The sequence below is a fragment of the Bos indicus x Bos taurus genome, chromosome 13, assembly GCF_003369695.1.
Source record: "Bos indicus x Bos taurus breed Angus x Brahman F1 hybrid chromosome 13, Bos_hybrid_MaternalHap_v2.0, whole genome shotgun sequence".
NCBI classification, from domain to species: Eukaryota; Metazoa; Chordata; class Mammalia; order Artiodactyla; family Bovidae; genus Bos; species Bos indicus x Bos taurus.
In genome coordinates, this window is record NC_040088.1 from 65,099,938 (window position 1) to 65,122,752 (window position 22,815).

The 22,815-nt window shown below is 42.2% G+C and overlaps 1 protein-coding gene across 12 annotated transcripts in view; it reads left to right on the forward strand.

Moving 5' to 3' along the window:
• Nucleotides 1-515: 515 nt before the first annotated feature.
• Nucleotides 516-22,815, forward strand: part of CREM (cAMP responsive element modulator) — a 67,599-nt gene continuing 45,299 nt past the window's right edge. For 5 of the 12 annotated variants that reach the window (XM_027560044.1, XM_027560051.1, XM_027560052.1 and 2 more), the window contains exons 1-3: nt 521-607; nt 12,285-12,384; nt 17,519-17,642. In XM_027560044.1, coding sequence (XP_027415845.1) covers nt 12,341-12,384; nt 17,519-17,642 — 168 coding nt within the window. In that variant the 5' untranslated portion in view covers nt 521-607; nt 12,285-12,340. Of the gene's footprint in view, nt 608-705; nt 1,217-9,638; nt 9,731-12,284; nt 12,385-17,518; nt 17,643-22,815 lie in introns of those variants that run through there. The other 7 variants (XM_027560047.1, XM_027560046.1, XM_027560045.1 and 4 more) reach the window with 7 other exon arrangements.

Here is a 22,815-nt window from a genome sequence, read left to right on the forward strand (position 1 = left end):
CTTGCCTGGCAGCGGGGGAAATCCAAAGGGAAGCCACTTCGGCACACACAACGGGACGGCCTGGGTTAGCAGTTTTCTAAGGATTGACTTCCTAGAGCAGATGCCACAAGGCCACTTCTGGTTTCTTCCGCACCGCTTCAGAACCCGTCTGCAACGCGGTCCTCTTCCCCGCCCAGTCTACTTCCTTCTCCAGGCCCCGCCCCTGGCCCCTCCTCCCCACCTCAGACCCCTCCTTCCAGCCCGCCCTCAGGCCCCGCCCCTCATCCCCCTCCCCCCCCTGCCTCGTTCCATTCAATTGTTGGATTGTCTGCGCCGCACTCCCACCGGCGGCCGGCAGGGGGCGGGGTTCGAGCGTGGATTTCCTCGGCGTCCACTGGGCAGGGACAGGCGCGGAGCGGGGCGGGCGGGTGGACGCGCGGACTCCAGGCCGCGAGCGGGCGGGCGGCTGCGACGCCGCGTTGGATCGCGCTCGGCTGGGAGGCCGCGGCCGCATCAGCACTGACGTGGGGCAACGTGGGCCGGCGGCGGTCCCGGTGGGGCTCGTCGTCCCACCTCCTCGCGTCCGTAAGCAGTGACGAGGTCCGCTACGTAAATCGCTTCGCTGCGGGTAAGTGGCGCGCCGGCCGGCGGGACCCGCGGGGCCTGAGGCGGCGGCGCCGGAGCTGGGGGCGGGGCAGAGCGGGTAGCCGGGGGCCGTTTGCCCAGCGCACCTCGAGGGCTTTTTCTGAGGGGCCGCCGCTCCGGCTCCTGGGAGGCGAGGGCCGGCGGGCGACGCGGGTCGGTCGGCTTCGCTCGCTCTCCGGAGCCGCCGTCCCCGATCCTCGCAACCCTCGACAGACCGAGCGGTGCTTCTGGAAGGCGCGCCACCTTCCTTCCCCTGCCCCGCTGGCGCCGGGACCAGCCAGCCAGGCGACCGCGGTCCAGACCGCGGACTCAGAGGGACGAGCGTCCTCGGACGTCTTCACTGCTCCCTCCGCCGGACCCGGATCCCTAGTGTAAGCCGCTTCCCTCCCTGCGCGGCTCGGGCAGCGGCAGCCGGCCGGCCCGGGATGAGCGATGCTGCCCGGCCCACAACGGAGGCCCCGTAACCGAGCGGCTCACCAAGCGGCTTCCGAACACCTCTGGCTTCCCCGCCTCATTCGCCGGGCTCCTGGGAGTGCAGCCACCCTCCCTGGAAATAAACACAAACCGAGATGCGCAAGGCTGGAGGTCCAAGGTGAAGACTGTGTTAGAAGACAGGAAGGTCGTGTTCTCTGGTTGTTCCCCTGGGGGTACCACATCTTTGGCCTAGTCGCCATGCTACTTTTAAATAACAAGCTGCTTTCCCCTCATAAGTCACAGTCTTTGAATCTTTGAACTTAAAAGGAACTTTTCCCCACTCAGTTCACTTCAGTTCAGTCGCTCAGTCGTGTCCGACTCTTTGCAACCCCATGGACTGCAGCACGCCAAGCTTCGCTGTCCATCACCAACTCCTGGAGCCTACTCAAACTCATGTCCATTGAGTCGGTGATGCCATCCAACCATCTGTCGTCCCCTTGTCCTCCCGCGTTCAATCTTCCCCAGCATTAGGGTCTTTTCCAGTGAGTCAGTTCTTCGCATCAGGTGGTCAAAGTATTGTAGTTTCAGTTTCAGCTTCAGTCCTTCCAATGAATATTCAGGGTTGATTTTCTTTAGGATGGACTGGTTGGATCTCCTTGCAAGGGACTCTGAAGAGTCTTCTCCAACACCACATTTCAAAAGCGTCAGTTCTTCAGTGCTCAGCTTTCCACTAAAGAAAGGCAATCTGCAAACAATGTGTTTTGGCCTTTTTATAAGAAGTAGTTAAAAAAAAAAAAAAAAACTCGGAGAAGGCAATGGCACCCCACTCCAGTACTCTTGCCTGGAAAATCCCATGGACGGAGGAGCCTGGTGGGCTGCAGTCCACGGGGTCGCTAAGAGTCGGACATGACTGAACGACTTCACTTTCACTTTTCACTTTCATGCATTGGAGAAGGAAATGGCAACGCACTCCAGTGGTTGGATTCTCTTGCCTGGAAAATCTCAGGGATGGGGGAGCCTGATGGGCTGCTGTCTATGGGGTCGCACAGAGTCGGACACGACTGAAGCGACTTAGCAGCAGCAGCAGTAAAAATACTGATGTCTAAAGAGCTACTTGGTGATCCAGACATAGTTTTTGAGAACATATTTCAATGGGTTTGATCCTGGATAAGTAAACATTGAGACCACTGTCATGTTCAGTTCAGTTGCTCAGTCGTGTCGGACTCTTTGCAACCCCACGAATCGCAGCACACCAGGCCTCCCTGTCCATCACCAACTCCCAGAGTTCACCCAAACTCATATCCATCGAGTCGGTGATGCCATCCAGCCATCTTATCCTCTGTCATCCTTCTCCTCCTGCCCCCAATCCTCCCAGCATCAGCGTTTTCTCCAGTGAGTCAACTCTTTGCATGAGGTGGCCAAAGTATTGGAGTTTCAGCTTTAGCATCAGTCCTTCCAAAGAACACCCAGGACTCATCTCCTTTAGGATGGACTGGTTGGATCTCCTTGCAGTCCAAGGGACTCTCAAGAGTCTTCTCCAACACCACAGTTCAAAAGCATCAATTCTTCAGGGCTCAGCTTTCTTCACAGTCCAACTCTCACATCCATACATGACCACAGGAAAAACCATAGCCTTGACTAGACGGACCTTTGTTGGCAAAGTAACGTCTCTGCTTTTGAATATGCTATCTAGGTTGGTCATAACTTTTCTTCCAAGGAGTAAGCGTCTTTTAATTTCATGGCTGCAGTCACCATCTGCAGTGATTTTGGAGCCCCCCCCCCAAAAGTCTGACACTGTTTCCACTGTTTCCTCATCTATTTCCCATCAAGTGATGGGACCAGATGCCATGATCTTTGTTTTCTGAATGTTGAGCTTTAAGCCAACTTTTTCAGTCTCCTCTTTCACTTTCATCAAGAGGCTTTTTAGTTCCTCTTCACTTTCTGCCATAAGGGTGGTGTCATCTGCATATCTGAGGTTACTGATATTTCTCCCGGCAATCTTGATTCCAGCTTGTGCTTCTTCCAGCCCAGTGTTTCTCATGATGTCCTCTGCATAGAAGTTAAATAAGCAGGGTGACAATATCCAGCCTTGACGTACTCCTTTTCCTCTTTGCAACCAGTCTGTTGTTCCATGTCCAGTTCTAACTGTTGCTTCCTGACCTGCATATAGGTTTCTCAAGAGGCAGGTCAGGTGGTCTGGTATTCCCATCTCTTTCAGAATTTTGCATAGTTTATTGTGATCCACACAGTCAAAGGCTTTGGCGTAGTCAATAAAGCAGAAATAGATGTTTTTCTGGAACTCTCTTGCTTTTTCCATGATCCAGTGGATGTTGGCAATTTGACCTCTGGTTCCTCTGCTTTTTCTAAAACCAGCTTGAACATCTTCAAGTTAACAGTTCATGTATTGTTGAAGCCTGGGTTGGAGAATTTTGAGCATTACTTTACTAGTGTGTGAGATGAGGGCAATTGTGCGGTAGTCTCAGCATTCTTTGGCATTGCCTTTCTTTGGGATTGGAATGAAAACTGTCATGTTAAGTGATGGTAATGACACAGACATTTTTGGTGCATCTGTAAAATAGTTAAGAGTAAGCTAATGCTTGCACAATGACTTGCTCTTCAACCTGGAGTTCCTTTGGTGAGTGTGAAGTTGTAATTATATGGATGTTTTGTGTACACATTTTGTAAGAGTGTATGAATAAATTTTTATTGAATGTGTAAACAAAGAAGAATGCTTTAGTCTTTCTGTTTCCCTTTTGCCCTAGAAGCTTTCCTGAAATCTGGTGAATTTAACAAATTCCAGACTCCATAGACTAGTTTCCTACTGAGGCAAATCATTGTATGTTTAAAATATGAAATCATGTTTAGAATTATGGACATTTCATGAATAGTAGGTAAGAGTTTCAGGTTAACATACAAAAGGAATCCTGACTGAATCTTTTATCAGTACAGACATATATTCCTGATCCTGTTTTCTCCACCCTCGTGTTCTCTACAAGTTAATATTGGGCCAGTTCAACTGGGGAATGTACTTAAATGTCTTGGCCTATTTAGATAAACTTTGAAAAATAAAACTGAACAATGCAAACACTTAACAACTGCACCATTGATGTTTTGACAGGCAATCAGTATTGGTCATTAAGGAAAGAAACCTGAAATGTCATTGAATCCTGTTAATTTTCTACTTAATGGGATTGCTGTTGACCCATGTAAAAGTCAACTTTGAGAACAGTTAGGATCCTACATTGAATCTAGTTTCAATATTATCAGTACAGGTATATACATTGTAAAAATATAGATTTCAGGGGAAGTGTTTCTCATCCATTATACACATGTAGATAACTTTGAAGAAACTGAGATATACATTTTAAATCATTTTGTTAATTCCCTTTTAAAGCACACAAAGTATGTAAAATACTTTTTACCATGAGAATTGCACAATAAACAGTGCCCTGTTTTTAAATCTTTCCTTCATGGGTTTTCTTTTAATGATGCTATAGGATATCCAGTAGAAAGTAAGAGAGAATGAGGAGAATAACCTAAGGATGACATTACTGGGGATTTATCTTAATATTACTCATGAAGACAAGTTGAGTCTCTTACGGTATAATTCAATTATAGCAAATTTTAAAAATACCTACTTTGCAAATCTCTTGACTGACCATCCCAGGAGTATTACAGGAAATTACTGGCAAGGTGCATGCAAAACAGTTTTGAAAAGAAGCATGGGCTGGTAAGGTTATTTGGAACTGTTTCAAATAATTGTCTCACTGGTGAGGAAGGAGGCTTGCCTCCAAGAAAACCTTACTAGCAACTTTTTGTGAGGCTCTCCTGAAGTCTCTCTCCCCAAATGAGAAGCAGCTTCATGCACACTTTCTGAACAGTGAACAGACCAATCAAATGTCAAAATGAAATCCTGCTAAATTTTAACAGTGGGGTTCATGTGATTCTAATATTTTTACTTTTGAGGATTCCTGAAAGTAAACTCAGTTTCTTCAAAGTTATCTTAATGAATGTTTTTGTTTTTGTTTTTAAACTCAGCAGACTTAGAACATCCTAATTCAGAATGTCAAATGTCATAGAGTTTTGTTCACAGTCTCAAACAGCTTCGATTTGTTTCCACTGGTAGCACAAAAATTATTTAATAATTTAGTAATTTATAGCATAGCATTGATTATCATGAAAGTTTCCAGCTCTGGCATTGGGACAACTATGTATCACACATACACACTTGGGATGCTTTTGCATTTCTTAAAATTATCGGAGGAGTGAAGTTTAACGTATTTAGACATGTGTCTGCACTTGGACACTAATTTTGTTTGTATACGCAAGATAGGACCAACCTGAGTATCACAACGTTGAAATTCATTTCTATATACTTTAGCTAATTCTAGTGTCTTACCTACTCTTTCCCAGATTTACTAATTAGTGATCAGTGCAGTTGTACTTTACATGTAGGTAAGGGTTTCTGAAATACACCTAAAGTGCAGCAACGGAGCATGCTGTTGAAAAACCCTACAGTGATTGTTAGTCAAGCAATAACACCCCCAAAGACTGAAAGTTTTGTTTCCTTTCATGAATTGGGGCTGGGGCAGGGAAGGGGGACTTGGAGACGAGGAGATAGGCCATGATTATTTGAATTTCATTTTTCATTTCCTCCTTAGCAGCAGATTCTGCTGTTCATTGACTGAAATAGACAAAAGCAGGCACCAGGGGGGAATGAATGAGAGTGAGATGCTTGAATAATTTTTAATCCTTTGGTGATTTTAGTAAAGAGTTAATATTTCTTAAATAATAATAGGTATCTGAGGTGGCTCAGTGGTAAAGAATCTGCCTGCCGATGCAGGAGATGCAGGAGACATGGGTTCAGTCCCTGGGTTGAGAAGATCCCCTGGAGGAGGAAATGGCAACCTACTCCAGTATCCTTGCCTGGGAAATTCCATGGAGAAGGGGAGTCTGGCAGCCTGCAGCCCGTGGGATCGCAGAGTCTGACACAACTGAGTGACTGAGCATGCATACACGCTTAATAGGTATCTGAAGCAATTAAACTGGGTGGTCTTGAATCTGTATTAGAATGCTGCTTGATTTTCTGGGTGATTCATGTTCAAAATAGTAAAGACAGTATTTGCAAGTTTCAAATAGTTATTTACAAAAACTTTTCCTGACCACTTGTATTTTTACAGAGAAGTGTAAAAATTATTTGAAAGTTATTCTAGTTTTGCTTCACAAAGACTACAAAAAGTTAAAAGTGGCATGACTTCCTGTTACTACTGTATGTTTTGTTTTTCCTATACTCATCTTTACCTAAAAATACATAATAATCATAGGCTCATCCCTGTCAACTTCACATATATGGCTTTTGGTAATTGAAGTTGACTTGAACAACATGGGGGTTAGAGGCGCCAACACCTATATATCCCAATATACTTTTTGACTCCCCTAAAACTTAACTGCTGCTGCTGCTGCTGCTGCTAAGTCGCTTCAGTCGTGTCCGACTCTGTGCGACCCCATAGATGGCAGCCCACCAGGCTCCCCCGTCCCTAGGATTCTCCAGGCAAGAACACTGGAGTGGGTTGCCATTTCCTTCTCCAATGCATGAAAGTGAAAAGTGAAGTCGCTCAGTCGTGTCCGACTCTTAGCGACCCCATGGACTGCAGCCCACCAAGCTCCTCCATCCATGTGATTTGCCAGGCAAGAGTACTGGAGTGGGGTGCCACAGCCTTCTCCGAAACTTAACTGCTAATAGCCTATTATTGACCAGAAACCTCACCAATAACATAAACAGTCAATTGAAATGTGTTTTGTATTATCTACTATATTCTTACAATAAAGAAGCTAGAGAAAAGAAAATGTTATTAAGAAAACCATAATGAAGAGAAACATTTATAGGACTGTACTGTATTTATCAGTACTATAAATTGACAAGATGAATCATTTGTCAGTACATCAATACCATCTTAGATGATATAAAACACTGTAGCTGTTATATGTATTCCTAACACTAGACATCAAAAATGAAAAGATAATATGAAAAGAAATTTTGTTTCATTTATAGATATAATGATTCGTGCATTGACAGTGGCACAGTAGCCTAGGCTATACACTAATGAATGAATCATTGTAGAAATTTCCATTAGAGGTGCACTGCCCTTTATTCCACATTCTTTTCATTTTGACCATGCTGATTGTAGTGGGACTTCAGTTTTGTCTTTCTTGCAAAAACCATAGTCCAATAAGGACTAGAACTCAAGTTGACACCCAGATCAGCCTGCAGTGCTGTGCTGTGTATATTGCACACTGTGCTGCTACGTATGACCATTAGACCGCACTGCCTCCTCAGGAACTGGGGACAGACAAAGGAAGCGGGAGTAAAGGCAGAGAGTACCCAGATACGGTGCCTGAGGCCATGGTGACGTCAGTCTCCGACTGAGATAAAAAATATAGCAGGAAGGGAGATGTAGAGCAAAGGAGTTGAGGTTAGTTTTAAATATTTCAGGCTTGAGGATCTGTGAACAAACTGTTGAGAGATGTCAAATAGGCAGATACACATAGGCCCAGATGGTGCTGGTGGTACTGCCAATACAAGAGACAAAGGTTTGATCCCTGGGTCAGAACGATTCCCCTGGGGGAGGAAATAGCTACCCTCTCCAGGATTCTTGCCTGGGAAATCCCATGCACAGAGGAACTTCCATGGTGTTGCAAAAGAGTCGGATACTCCTGAGCATTCGACCAGAGAAGGGTCAGGCTGGAGGTGAGATTTGAGACTCATCTAACAGGGATGAAGCAGTCTTGAGGGAGAGTGTTGTGGTTTTTGTGACTGGGAGCATGGAAACACCAACCCTTAAAGAGTGGGCCAAAGGAGACTGGGGCAAAGGACTGGATAACTTGGAAGGGAAGCTTGAATGTGGTGCCCTGAAGAGTTCAAGGAGGACAAAGTGTAGCGAGTAGGAAATGCTGTAGGTGTATTAAGGAAGATAGAGACTAAAAATCATTGCTTTAGATGTTGCTGCTGCTAAGTCACTTCAGTCGTGTCCAACTCTGTGCGACCCCATAGACGGCAGCCCACCAGGCTTCCCCGTCCCTGGGATTCTCCAGGCAAGAACACTGGAGTGGGTTGCCATTTCCTTCTCCATCTTGCTTTAGATGTTGCAAGCAGGCAATCAGTGATGACTTCTTAGAGAGTATTTGGGAATGAAATAATTCTTTGATTAGCCTGAGTCAGGATCAGGTTTAACTGATGGTCACTGTTCTGTTGTGAGGTTAATCATTTTCTCTCTTGATGTCTGGTGGCAGGGGTGGCAGGAAGCTGGGAAGAGGAAATGGGTGGCTGGTCCTGGGACTTGATCAAATGCCTTTTTGTACTTGAGATTCAAATGATAATGTATTACTTACTCAGAAATTAAACTCAAGAAAATGGTATTTCCAAGAGAAATTGGGAGTTACTTCTCCCCTCTTAGATGGTGTCATGTTATTGTTCAGTCGCTCAGTCGTGTCTGACTCTTTGCAACGTCATGGACTGCAGCACGCCAGGCTTCCCTCTACTTCACTATCTCCCAGAGTTTGCTCAAACTCATGTCCATTGAGTTGGTGATGCCATCCAACCATCTCATCCTCTATCATCCCCTTCTCCTCCAGTCCTCAGTCTTTCCCACCATCAGGGTCTTTTCCAATGAATCGGCTCTTCACATCAGGTGGCCCAAGTACTACTGGATGGTGTCATGCCCATCATCATTATTCAGATAATATTATAATTACTCCTTGTTTAAATGTCTGTCTTTCTCATTAGAATCCAAGTTCCTGGAGATCAGAGACATCTTATTATCTGTGCCTGGGTGCCTAGCACAAGGGCTGGTGTACCTTGGGTGCCAATTTACTTATTGTGCTAAGCCGCTTCAGTCATATCTGACTCTTTGCAACCCTATGGACTGTAGCCCACCAGGCTTTTCTGTCCATGGGATTTTCCAGGCAAGAATGCTGGAGTGGGGAGAGGGGAGGAGAGGGTGAGATGTAGGGAAAGAGTAACATGGAAATTTATATTACCATATGTAAAATAGATAGCCAACCGGAATTTGCTTTATGGCTCAGGAAACTCAAACAGGGGCCCTGTATCAACCTAGAGGTGTGGGATGGGGACAGAGATGGGAGGGAGGTTCAAAAGGGAGGGGATATATGTGTATCTATGGCTGATTCATACTGTTTATGGGGTTATCAGGACAAGAATACTGAAGTGGTTTGCCATTCTCTTCTCCAGTGGACCACATTCTGTCAGACCTCTCCACCATGACCCGCCCGACTTGGGTGGCCCCACACGGCATGGCTTAGTTTCATTGAGTTAGACAAGGCTGTGGTCCGTGTGATTAGATTGACTAGTTTTCTGTGATTATGGTTTGTGTGTCTGCCCTCTGACGCCTCTGGCAGCCGCCCCTCCTGAACTTGAACGTGGAGTAGCTCCTCTCAGCCCTCCTGCGCCCGCGCAGCCACTGCTCCTTGCACATGGAGTTGCTCCTCCCGGCCGCCGCCCCTGGCCTCGGGCGTGGGGTAGCTCCTCCCGGCCGTCGCCCCTGACCTCCGGTGTGGGGCAGCTCCTCTCGGCCGCCGCCCCTGACCTTGGATGAGGAGAGGGGGTAGCTCCTCTCGGCCCCCGCCCCTGACCTCGGACATGGGGTAGCTCCTCTACAAACTCCTGGGAAACAAGGTGAGTCCATACAGTGCTTGCTTCTTGCTACACTGCTTCAATTGATCAATAAGGAGAATGGGTTTTATATAATCTATTTCTGCTTTATTGACTATGCCAAAGCCTTTGACTGTATGGATCACAATAAACTGTGGAAAATTCTGAAAGAGATGGGAATACCAGACCACCTGACCTGCCTCTTGAGAAACCTATATGCAGTTGAGGAAGCAACAGTTAGAACTGGACATGGAACAACAGACTGGTTGCAAAGAGGAAAAGGAGTACGTCAAGGCTGGATATTGTCACCCTGCTTATTTAACTTCTATGCAGAGGACATCATGAGAAACGCTGGGCTGGAAGAAGCACAAGCTGGAATCAAGATTGCCGGGAGAAATATCAGTAACCTCAGATATGCAGATGACACCACCCTTATGGCAGAAAGTGAAGAGGAACTCAAAAGCCTCTTGATGAAAGTCAAAGAGGAGAGTGAAAAAGTTGGCTTAAAGCTCAACATTCAGAAAACGAAGATCATGGCATCTGGTCCCATCACTTCATGGGAAATAGATGGGGAAACAGTGGAAACAGTGTCAGACTTTTTTTGGGGGGGCTCCAAAATCACTGCAGATGGTGATTGCAGCCATGAAATTAAAAGACACTTACTCCTTGGAAGGAAAGTTATGACCAACCTAGATAGCATATTGAAAAGCAGAGACATTACTTTGCCAACAAAGGTCCATCTAGTCAAGGCTATGGTTTTTCCAGTGGTCATGTATGGATGTGAGAGTTGGACTGTGAAGAAAGCTGAGTGCCGAAGAATTGATGCTTTTGAGCTCTTGAGAGTCCCTTGGACTGCAAGGAGATCCAATCGGTCCATTCTAAAGGAGATCAGTCCTGGGTGTTCTTTGGAAGGACTGATGCTAAAGCTGAAACTCCAATACTTTGGCCACCTCATGGGAAGAGTTGACTCATTGGAAAAGACTGATGCTGGGAGGGATTGGGGTCAGGAGGAGAAGGGGATGACAGAAGATGAGATAGCTGGATGGCATCACCGACTCGATGGACAAGAGTTTGGGTGAACTCCAGGAGTTGGTGATGGACAGGGAGGCCTGGTGTGCTGCAATTCATGGGGTCGCAAAGAGTCGGACATGACTGAGCAACTGAACTGAACTGATGGCTGATTCATGTTGAGGTTTGACAGAAAACGACAGAATTCTGTAAAGCAATTATCCTTCAATTAAAAAATAAATTAAAAAATAAAAGTGCTGAAGTGGGTTGCCATTTCCTTCTCCAGGAGGATCTTCCTGACCCAGGGATCGAACCTTGGTTTTCTGTATTGCCGGCAATCTCCTGCACTGCAGGTGGATTTTTTACCAACTGAGCCACCAGGGAAGCCTGGTTGGGGTCAGGGCGGAGGCGGGTGTGGGGGGTTTGATTCAAATGCCCTACCTTTTCTCATCCCTATTGTAGATTGGGGGCAGGTGGCAACAACAATCATCGTCCTAGTGCCCCTAGTGAGGGGTAGCACACCTGACTGCCAACTCAGTTTCCAAATTGGGTGAGACGGTGTAACATCATTATAAAGCGGCCATTATGAGGGAGCCCTGAAGATAGGCTGTTTGTGGCAGAGCACCCATTGCTGGCATAGACGCCCGGAAGAAACTTTGGAATGCCAGTGTTTGTCCTTTCAAATCTAAAATAAATTGAGAGCTCACTGCTCTCCTTTGGTCTTTTTCTTTGTCGATTTTATTTTATTCAGCATGTCGAGGGCTTCCCTGGTGGCACAGTGGTAGAGAATCCACCTGCCAGTGCAGGAGACACAAAAGATGCAGGTTCGATCCCTGAGTGAGGAAGATCCCCTGGAGGAGGAAATGGCAACCTACTCTAGTATTTTTGCCTGGAGCATTCCATGGACAGAGGAGCCTGGCAGGCTACAGTCCATGGGGTTGCAAAAAGTCAGACACATAACTGAGCACACACAGCCCAGCAGCAGCAGCATGTCAAATGTACATTTTAAAGAGATATTAGTTAAAAAAATAAATGGAGTTTAATTTCTACAGTGTCTAAGACAGCTTTTTAAAATAGATTGAAGGCTGTCAGAGGAGATTTTAAAGGAAAAATTACTATTCTTTTTGGAGTTAAAATTTTTTTTAACAAAACCCAGTTTTGAAATTAAGGTATATGAAAAACAGTTGACAAATTTGTTTCAGTGAAATGAAATTTGAGAAAACAATAATTCATTCAGTTTATTAAATGTTTATTATCATTGTAAAATAGAGCTGATAGAAGCACGTTGCAGTGTGTATTAAATGTTTCAATCAGCACTGCTCTGTTCAATAGAAAATCATCTGGTAAATAGCATACAATTTAATTTTTCTGAAAATTTTTTTCCCTCCAAAGATAAGAAATTGGGTAGGAATAAGTTTGAAAAAAAAATACAATCATTTTCAGCTTTCTATGCTTTTTTTTTTTTTTAGTTTTATGAAACTAGGGTGTTTTGCTGTAGTTGTGAGAGATTTTAATTTTTTTTAAATAAAATCTTATGATCCCCCAATTCAACATTATAATTTGACTGCAGGATAAATAAAGAAGAAAACAAGAAGGAGCAAAGCATTGATTATAAATGTCTTAATAATGAGCAAATGTGGCAGGAAAAAATATATGAAGACAAATCTAAGGTAGGTGGATATGTTATTTTTCTATTCTTTTGAAAGTTCTACTCAGCTTAAAGTTAAAATGGATAAATTAATGGTGTGTGTATATATATATATGTGTTTGTATATGTATATGGGTGTGTGTGTATATATGTATGTATATATATGTATACATTTTAAAATAAAACTGTAATAGTATGTACCCAAATTGCTCAGCTGTTCAATTAGGGAGTTTATCTTCTCCCATGAGTTGTGCTAGGCAACGTAGGAGTTGAGTGGTCTTTCATGGTCAGCTTGTTCTAAGTGCTGGCCTTTTCAGTTAGAAAGGAGATGATATATATGAAAGTGGAGAAGAGTTTTCATTTTCAACACCTGTACCTAAAGTTATAAAACAGCACATCTCTACCAATGTTTTCTGGAAATCCAAATATTATTTTTCAGATTCTCTTTTAGTGATTTTCAGAGACATTCTGGTTCATCAGTGGGGTCTAGCAGCAAAAAGAAAATGAATTTTTCATGACAGTTTCAATAGAACTATTTAAAAAGAGAATAAAAACAACTTTAATCATTTTTCCTTTTGTTGCTGGATTCTGTTTTTTAAGCAGGTGAAAAACTTTTGCATGGATAAATATAGTTGCTCCACTGTATAATTTGTCTTTGCAAATTGGATACAACTAAGATTTTCAAAGTTATTAATTGTACACTTTAATTATAACTAGGAAACTACTTTTGTTTTTCATGTAGATATTTTTGGCTTGTATGTCTTTTCTTTGTTTCTCTTTTTTTTCATCCTTTCTTTTAAGAATATCTTCTTGGGTACCTAGGATAGAATTTTTCAAAACTTCTTTTCCTTTTTCTTCTCATTTTTCCTTCTTTTTAAATATCTTGTGTATGCTTGGTACATAGGTGTGCCAAGATAACTTTGGTCATTAATTATCTCAATATTTCTATAATTGTAAAAACATAATTTTTACAAATATACTGCTTTGTATTCATTTCTTCAAAGTGTGTTATATAAAACATATATAAACTGTACTGTACTGTTTGCTGTAGTTTAGTATTTTTGGGAGTTTTTGAAATATGACATAGATGTTCTATTAAAAACCTAGAAAATAACAGAGTAATCCACAAATACAATGCTACCCCCACTAAAGGCAGTTCACCCTAGAAGACTTTGAAAATTGTGCAACTGGGTGGATCCTGTTCTTTTAAAACAATGATTATGTTAACATTTATTAAAATGAGTCCCAATTTTTCAAAACATGTTGGGATAACATTTACTTTTCTACTGGAGAAGAGAATGGTTTGCTAATAAATAAAGATTTCAGAAGAAATATTTAACTTTCATAAGCATGTTGCTACTACCATTAATCATTTATAAGTTTAAATATGCCTGTGTTAGCAAATCCTTATCTGTTCTTTAGAATCGTAGAACCAAATGTTTGCCAGTATTTTGCTTACTTGTAGATTATAATGCTTAATGGACTTTTAACTTTTTGTTTTTATCATTTTGTATGTGTTTATTTTAAAATATTCTGTAATTTCTATTTCCTAATTGGTCTTTTTCTCATTTGTATTTAAGATTGAAATATTATATAATTAATTAATATACAGATTATTAATACTAGTACAACTGTGTTTAAAATTTGGTATAGAAAGTGAGATTTGGGGGAAAATATTGTATGATTCACCTCTTTAATTTTTGCTGTAAAGTAGGTAGGTGAACAGTGCAAGATTTAAATGGGTCTATCTCTTACACTTGGTAAACAAATTCCTTTGGAACTAGCTGAGACTGATTTACAGATATTAGTGTTGATATGTGTCATTTCCATCTGAGGTCTGGGCCCTTTATTTCCTGCTGGGTTAGTGTCTGAAAATGCCCAGTACAGTGCCTGATCCACGTTGAGCACTCCAATGTTAGTTGAATCTTCTGCCCCGAGTCTTGGTCTGGGGTTGGCTTTTAGTGGGTTTAGGAGGTTGTACTGGAGAGGAGTTGGATATAGATCAGCAGAATGAACTTATTTGAAGATGACAGGCTGTGTAAATTGGTAGTACTGACCTGCTCTTCTGTAGATTTTTACTTTCAAATAAATTGATTTAGTAACAAACTTGGACTGAATGACATGTACCGGGCCCTGTACAAGGCACTCCAGGAGAATAACATGGGATAAAATTAGAGTCTGTACATCCCATCTGAGTGAAGACTGTGACAGCATACTGAGAAGCACACCGTTTTTGTAAGACGTGTCTAGACGGGAATACTGCTCAGGGTACCAGCTGTGGGAGGAACCCTGGAGTCACAAACACCAGACCTCCTGTTCACCCCCATCATGCAGTCTTCTGTGAGCCCTGGAGAAAGACACCAAACCTCTCTGAACCATCTTCTTATTATCTTAGTAACACCTAACAGTCCTATAGTCTTCTGGAATAGTTGGTTAATTAATTCCCTCACTTAATGATTATGGTAGATTCTATTCTAGGCACTGGGAATACATTGAAATCTAAGATGTTGTGTCTGTTCCTCACACTATTGCTAGAACTTTGTGGACAGATGAATATGCTAGACAAGTGCTGAAATGGAGGGATTGCACAAGATGCTTTGGGAACTCAGGACAGAATCATTCTGCCCAGGCTATCAGAATAGACTTTTTAAAGATGGTGTCCTTGATCCAGACTTTGAAGAATGAGTAGAAATGTGCCCTTTGGACAAAGAAAGACTGAAGGGCATCCGAGGAAGAGAGAAGTACAGGTATAGAAAATTAGAATTGGGGAACTAAGATGTGTATTTGACCAAAGACATGGCTTGTAAGGAGGCTGGATTGCAGAATGTGGGAAGGAATGGAGTGACTGGAGATTAGGCTGTGAAGATAAAGTGAGCTCATGTTGTGAGAGAGATTGAATGGCGGTTTGGTGTGGTCATTGAGAATATGCTTTGGGAAAAGACCTTGGTTCAAAACTTGGCTTTGCCACTCAATCCCTTTGTTGAAAATCAGATTCTAAACCTCTTTATGTCTCCTTTCCCTCACCTCTATAAGAAGAGCTAACTATATTGCCCTTTAGAAGTTGTTAAGGATGAAAACTAGCAGGCTCCTGCATGCCTCACCAGATTGTCTGCTCCAGTCAGCTACTCTGTCTTCCAAACATGCTCTGTATTTTCCTTCCTCTCTTGGTTGTCCTGATCTTTTCTACCCTCTCCTTCAGCATACAACTCATATGGCCCCATCCTCAGGCCTATTTCAGTTTTCCTGTGTTTCCCCTAGCATTTCATACATAGCACCCTTCCCATAATTTGTGTTCATTACGGGTCTAACCAATAGCATTTACCAATAAGCTAAGTTGTTCTCAAATTTTAATAGCTATCAGAATCTCTTAGCTATAAAAATTAGACCCCTTAGAAAGTTTGAATCAGTAGGTTTAGGGTCGAGCCTGGGAATCTGCTTTTTTTTCCTTTACAAGTGTGTGTGTCAATTCTAAGACAGGTTGTCCGAGGACTCTTGGAGAAACTAAGGCCCAAGTGGAGAACAGTGTCCTTGAGAGCAAGGATTGTGACTTTTGTATTCTCAGGGTCTGTCATGTAGATGGTGCTAAAGGAATGTTTCTGAAAGGGGGAAGGCCTTTCAGAGGATAATGTTTTGAGTGGAAACTCAAGTTCTTGACAAAACCTGGAGAGCTTTTAATAAAGGTATAAGTAGCATAAGACAGCATTTCTCACACTCTTTCCAAATCATTTCTGCTAGGACTCGCTTTGTGGGAAAAGGGTTTGGAATGGTTCTTTTGGAAAATGCTATTGACTGGATCTGCATCATCCTTCCCAAGTCAAACTGGAATAGTCAAGCTTCAGAGAAAGTTCTGCGGCCAAGAAACCCTTTTAATCCCAGATATTTTAAACTTTGACCAAGCGTTTTTCCTCTTACACTCTTTGCCCAGATAATACCTTTTCATATCCTGCAGAATCAAATGTTCTAGGTATTCTCCTTGGAAACTGCTTACAAGCAAAAGTGGAACCTCAGGAATTGGCAGTTTTTGCAGGGGGATGGCCTCTGCTTACCTAGAATTAGAAAGTCCATGCTGGGAAATGGTAAGAGATAAAAGAATTGGAGAACGTTGAGGGAAAGACGTCTTTTCATAGTAGACTCTAAATTTTCATAATTGCTCTAAACTGTCACGGTCAGTTCTAAGTATTCAACTGTCTGAATGGAGAGAAGTAATTCGAGGTGTAGTGCAGGCTACAGCAGACAGCTTTGAGAACAGAAGGCTTGGATTCAGGTGACGCCTCTTGAAATGCAGAAGAATTCAATCTGGAAAAAACGTCTGGACATTTCAATTTAAAGTTCTAAGTTGCCTGCAGACTTTCGGGATATATATTTAGGCTACTGAGGTGAAAAAAACACACTATGTTATTAACGATCGAAAAGATACACAATTGCAGGGAGTAGTTCCTATAAGTTTTTTAAATTTTTTTTTGTTGATTTTGTTTGCATTTTATATGTTCTCGTAGTAGGCTAACATTATAATGTGGCTTACCTTCTGTCTAGGAAGAGCCTATATAGAAATCATTAACTTAAGTTGAAATTATAAGATAAAAATTTACAAGTTTTTCCTGGAAAAATTAGATTCTCCACTTTAAGTGAAGGAGGAGCTGCAGGACAAGTGGTCCACTCAGTGATTCAATTTGACAGGTTTTTTAAAATCAGAAACTATTTAGTGCTGACAAAGCCAGACACATCTTTATATCCTAACACATTTAATGTAGGTAATGTGGAAATTCTTTCATACTAAATCATAGTATAAAACAGGTTTATTAGGCCATGAGAGTCGTAGGATATTTAAACTTCATGTAAAATATAAAACCTAACTTTATCACTAATTTATGATAGAGAGCTTAAAATAATTATCAAGGAGACTTTATTGTAAGATTTAAAAATTTTCAAATAAACTAATTCCCATGGGACATTGCTCCCTTGGTATAGTGTTCATATCCAGTGAGCAGAGAAGGTGCCTTTACATTTGGAGAGTTAGAGCTTTGCCACTGAATCTATTTCTTGAAAAACAAGGTAGAATAATTGGATGATAGAAATGAATATCAACCAGAAAGCCAGGTGAAAACAGGTATTTCAGATAGGGCCTTAATTCTTCTTCCTTTTTATTGTCTTTTCAGACAAATGACCATGGAAACAATTGACTCTCAGCAGGATGGAAGTTTACCAGATTCTGTGGCAGAGAGCGAATCTGCTCACATGCAGACGCAGACTGGTCAAAATTCAATCCCCACTTTAGCTCAGGTAAACTCAACGTAGGCATCAGGCAGGCACCCATGAAAGTCAGCCTGTGTGGAAGTGAGAATTACACGCAGTATGAGAATTACACGCAGATTCTGTTTTCCTGCCATTGATCATAAGTTTCCCCTATTGCCTGGGTATCAGCCATTCTTACTGATTTGCCTTCAAAGAGAAGATATGTGTTTGAATTACTTTTGCGTTGTAACAGACACTATGTAAAGGAGAAACAAAACCCCCCGCATCGTGTGTAGTCCTCAGATTACTATTTGGTACGGTTGGTAATTCCAGATTGATGTAGTTTTATATTCTCAGCTCTAAAGATGACAGAAATCTTGCCATTTGCCCAGTATATACTTGGTTTAATCTTTACTTAGGCCTTAAACTTTGAATTGGTTTCGTTTAGAGAGTACCAATATCAGTTAGCTGTTTTTCAGCTCTTAAACCTCATTTCTGAAATATCTATAAAAATATATAGTAAAAACAGATATATTTATTTAGCTCATCAACCACTTACTGAGCCCCTTCCATATCTGGGTGGTGTTTTGGATGCATGAGGCTGTGGATTTCCTGGACTTGCCATCTCACGGTTTAGTGGGGAGGGGTGTTTAAGGGATAAGTCTTGCCACGTAAGAAGTGCTGTAAGACGTTACATAGAAATGACAGAGCTGTGCAGAGGGGAAGCAGCCTGGTGACCAGGAGCACTCTGTTGTTCAGTCGCTCAGTCGTGTTCGACTCTTTGTGACGCCATGGACTGCAACACGCCAGGCTTCCCTGTCCTTCACCATCTCCCAGAGCTTGTTCAGACTCATGTCCATTGAGTCGGTGATGCCATCCAACCATCTCATCTTCTGTTGTCCCCTTCTCCTACTGCCTTCTATCTTTCCCAGCATCAAGGTCTTTTCCAGTGAATCAGTTCTTCGCTATCAAGGGCCAAAGTATTGGAGCTTCGGCTTGAGCATCAGTCCTTCCAGTGAATATTCAGGGTTGATTTCCTGAATATTCGGAGTTCTCTGTAGAGGGTTTTATTATGAAGGGTGAGTAGAGGTCACTGGGTATATAAGGAGAGAGAATCCTATTCTCTAGGCCAGGGAAGAGTATACAGAAGGCAGAGGATGGGGGCAGGAACTGCTGATGTTGAGGACAAGTGGCCTTGTGTCTGGGCTGGGAAGTGGAGCTGGTCAGGGTTAAGTGGAGGGTGGTATGCATCTGAGAGAGTGGACCATCCCGTGTTCTAAGTGTTAACCAAAGCAGGATACCTGTGGCCAGGTGGTGTTGGGTGGGACATGAGCAAGCCGGGAGTGGGTGGCATCACAGTGACGTGAGTTTGAGCAGTAGAGAGACTTTGCAGTATCTGGAAGAGAGACTAGGAAGGACCGATGGCTGCCTGGAAAGCCCTCGGCAGTGCCAGGCAATTCCTGGGTTGTCTCCAGCCAGCCTGGTTCCTGCATGGTCTGGACTTTTCCAAAACGCCCTGCACTCAGCCTGCCCTTCTTTCCTCTTTCAGGCTCTCAACACCCACTTGCTCCCTGGGGTTTCCTCCTAACAAGTGCTCTGTGGAGCTGCATCTCCCTGGCAACACCCTTCTTTGTTACCCTGGAAAACAGGCATGCAGACCATGCTATTTTCAAGAAAGCAGCCTTTTTCTCATTAAAAAAAAAAGGTTCATTGTAGAAAATTGGCAAAATGTGTATTATTAAATGAAGAAGAAAATTAAAGCCACCTGTAGTCTTTACATGCAGAAATTTAATTGTTGTTAGTTAGCATCTTGATGTTTATCCTATTGTCTTTTTGTCTGCAAAAAGAATATTAATAGAGTATACATATATCTTTTGATTAATCTGGGGTCTTCTAGAGTTTTCTTTTAAGGTTTTTAAAATCACATTTATTTCTTAAAAGTTAACCTGTGCATAATAGGAAACCAAAACAAAAACCAAAGTCATTCAGAATCATAAGCACTTTACCATCTGATGCATCCTTTTAGGTCTCATTTGTGTATTTACACAACCAAGCGTCCATTTTTATGTAATTAAGGTCATACAGTTATGTATCATGCTTTTTCACACATCACAAATATTTACCATTTCAAAGTCCCAAGTGTGTTGTTAGTCACCTAGTCATGTCTGACTATGCGACCCCATGGACTGTAGCCCGCCAGGCTCTTCTGTCTATGGGATTCTCTGGGCGAGAACACTGGAGTGGGTTGCCATTTCCTTCTCCAGGGGATCTTCCCAATTTAGGGATTGAATCTGGGTCTCCTGCATTGCAGGCAGATTCTTTACTGTTTGAGCTACCAGGGAAGTCCAGTCCTGCCTTCCTTGGTGACAAAATTTCAGAAAAGACAAAAATGGCAACTAGAGTTTTTATAACTGTAATTCCAGATCTGTAGTTCACCTTTTGCTGAAATGCTAGTTGAGAGCAACTCTTCCTCCTGCGCCTGCTTCTCTCCCTGTAGGTACTGCTTCCCTGTCCTCTACACGTGCCTTTTCCTCCAGCCTTCAGCCTGGGTGACACCCAGCTCTGTGAGCCTTGGTCAAAAGTTGCTGAAGAGGTCAAGTAATGTAGAGTCTGAAAAATAACCTCGGATTAATGAGGGTTTTGAAATCTCATAGGAGTCCAGTTAACAGAAACCAGGCTTTTGTAGGTTACAGAATAATTAAGAGAGAAAGTAGAAATTGGAAGTATAGATTCTTCAAGAAATTTTCCTGTGAAAGAGAAAGATGGGTCTGGGAGACAAAGGAGTGTGAGCTGGGGTAAGTTTGATGTGTTAAATAGGAGTGTGGGGAAGTTTGAAGAGTTAAATAGAACAGAAGGGCTCAGAGATAGAGACTTGTGAGAAGACGGAACCACAGAGCAAGGAAAAGGCTGTGGTTTACATTCATAATGTTTACTTCCTTAAAAATCTCAAGTACATCAAATGTTGATAGTCATTACATCTGGCTAGCAAGTTCATAGACCTGCTATCTTATTCTGTTTTCCATATATTTAAAATACTTGATCAAAAAATATATCACCGTGTTTATCTTTCACATACTAGGAATGTTAAGAGATTAAGAAGAAATCTGTATGCTGATTCATTGATTCTTTTGATTAAATAAGAGTTGTCCTCCATGGATGTGAGGCCATAATCTTTTATGGATCATGATGTTTTGTAGAATTAGGACACAGTTCTTAAGAGTCAAAATTTTCTAAACATTATTATCAATTTAGATTCTTGTGATGCCTGAAGCAGTTCATTTGAGTATTCATTATTATGCAATATTATATGATAGAAGGATTAGGAAATCAAGCTGAAATCTTCATTCATTAAGCCTATAATGTATGCTAAATGTGACTGACTCTTCTGAATAATTCCTGATATTTTGTACATTCTTGCCACTTATTTTAAACTAGAGGATTGTGAATTCCAAGACGTTTTAGACTTAAATTCAGTCTTGTATAAAATGGAATTTATGACACATACTTTCCTTTTCACATGGTCTATTTATCATTAAATAGTGTGAGAACAAAAGATATAACCCAAAGTTTCAGTGGGTCTGATCCTTTGCCTCTGGTCATTCGATAGTAGTTCTGCCTATCCAGGGCTTCTGCTAATCAAGTTAACGCTGCAAATCATCCCATTTATAAAGATGTGAAAACTTGAGCTTGCTCTTGGCCCTCACACCTCTGCTCTGCTGACTGATGGAGGGAGGCTAGAGTTCTCATTTGCAGTTTTTCTGTTTTATAACTTCCCAGGTATCAGTGGAGCCTGCCCCCTCTGTCTGTATCCAAAAGCAAATAGAGGTCATGTGGTAACAGTACCCAAGGGCTAGCGGCTGGCATGGAAGATCGTTGAGGTTTGAGTACTGTGATTTGTGTGTTTTCTTGCTTTGAATTACTTTTTATGTTGATTTTTTTTTTTAATTGAAGCTGGAGTCTTGTCTAAGTGTATATGTTGATACGTATATAAGACTAGAGTCTACTCTCCTCTCCCCCTGGAAAAACTGTTGGTGATAAATTAAGAGAGTCTATTTTATATCACCAAGCCAGGAGAAAACCCTTTCCCAAAGCCAAAATAGTGACAAGCAAAATTACTGTATATACAGGTAGTCTTAAAAGTTAAACATACAGCCTTTGGAAGTAATATAATCCTTAAATGGGTAATGGGAACTTATCATTTCTTTTGTGATGAAAGATTTTAGACATATGTAAGAGTAGAATAAGACTTTGACATTTATAGAAACCTAAAATTAAGATTTTGTAGCACTTGCTACAAAATTTATATTAAAAAAATTTTTCTTTTTCCCTTTTTGTGGAAGAATTTTAAGCAGCTCTACAGATCTCAGACATCACGTCATCTCATTCCTCCTTTCTTCTGGGTATGCAACACTTATACATATTGTCTAAAATAACCACATGTCATGATCATACCTAATAAAATTGAGCATAATTCCTTGGCATAATATGCTCACCATACTCATGTTTTCCCATTTATCTCACAATGTGTAATATGCTCTGAAAGCAGCAGTGATGGCCCCCTGCCCTTTCTTTATCCCATGTCTCTTGGGAATTGATAATGCTGCCACGAAGCTCTTGGCTGAGTGAGGGAACCCGGATGGAGCCCTGGGAGAGGGTGTGCTGTCTGGGGTTTCATGCCTTACAGCTCCTGGTGCAGCCCAAGGCCTGACTCGGAAGGCTCAATAACTCTGCTGTGTAAATGACCAATTCTCAAAGTTTCAGCAAAGATTAGGAAGGAAAGATGCAAGGAGCAGAACCACAGGGATCATAGAGCTGGAAGGAAACTCGAGAGCATCAAGGTCAGCATAGTGCCTTGAGAGACTTAGTTCTAATATAAAATTCCACCTTTCTGACACCCTCTGTAGTTTTGGAGCAAGAGGACTCTGTGGAGCAGAGGAAGCCACTAGGGAGTGTTCAGGGATTGCAGTCTGCTCATTCCTTCCTTATCTTGTCTGCTGTAGATGCCAACGGCGTGCTAAAGAAGCGCCTTAGAGAAAAGCAGGCCTGGCTTGCAGTGAGGGATTGGAGTAGGAACGATTGATTTAACAAGGGATAGGTTTCAGTGTATGACTTACATGTTTGCTTTTTCAAACTGGTGGAAAATTGGGATGGCATTTCTCATTGTTTTGCCAGCTGTGCCTAAAGTCTATCTCCTCTGTCCTAAGTAGGACCAGGAATAATA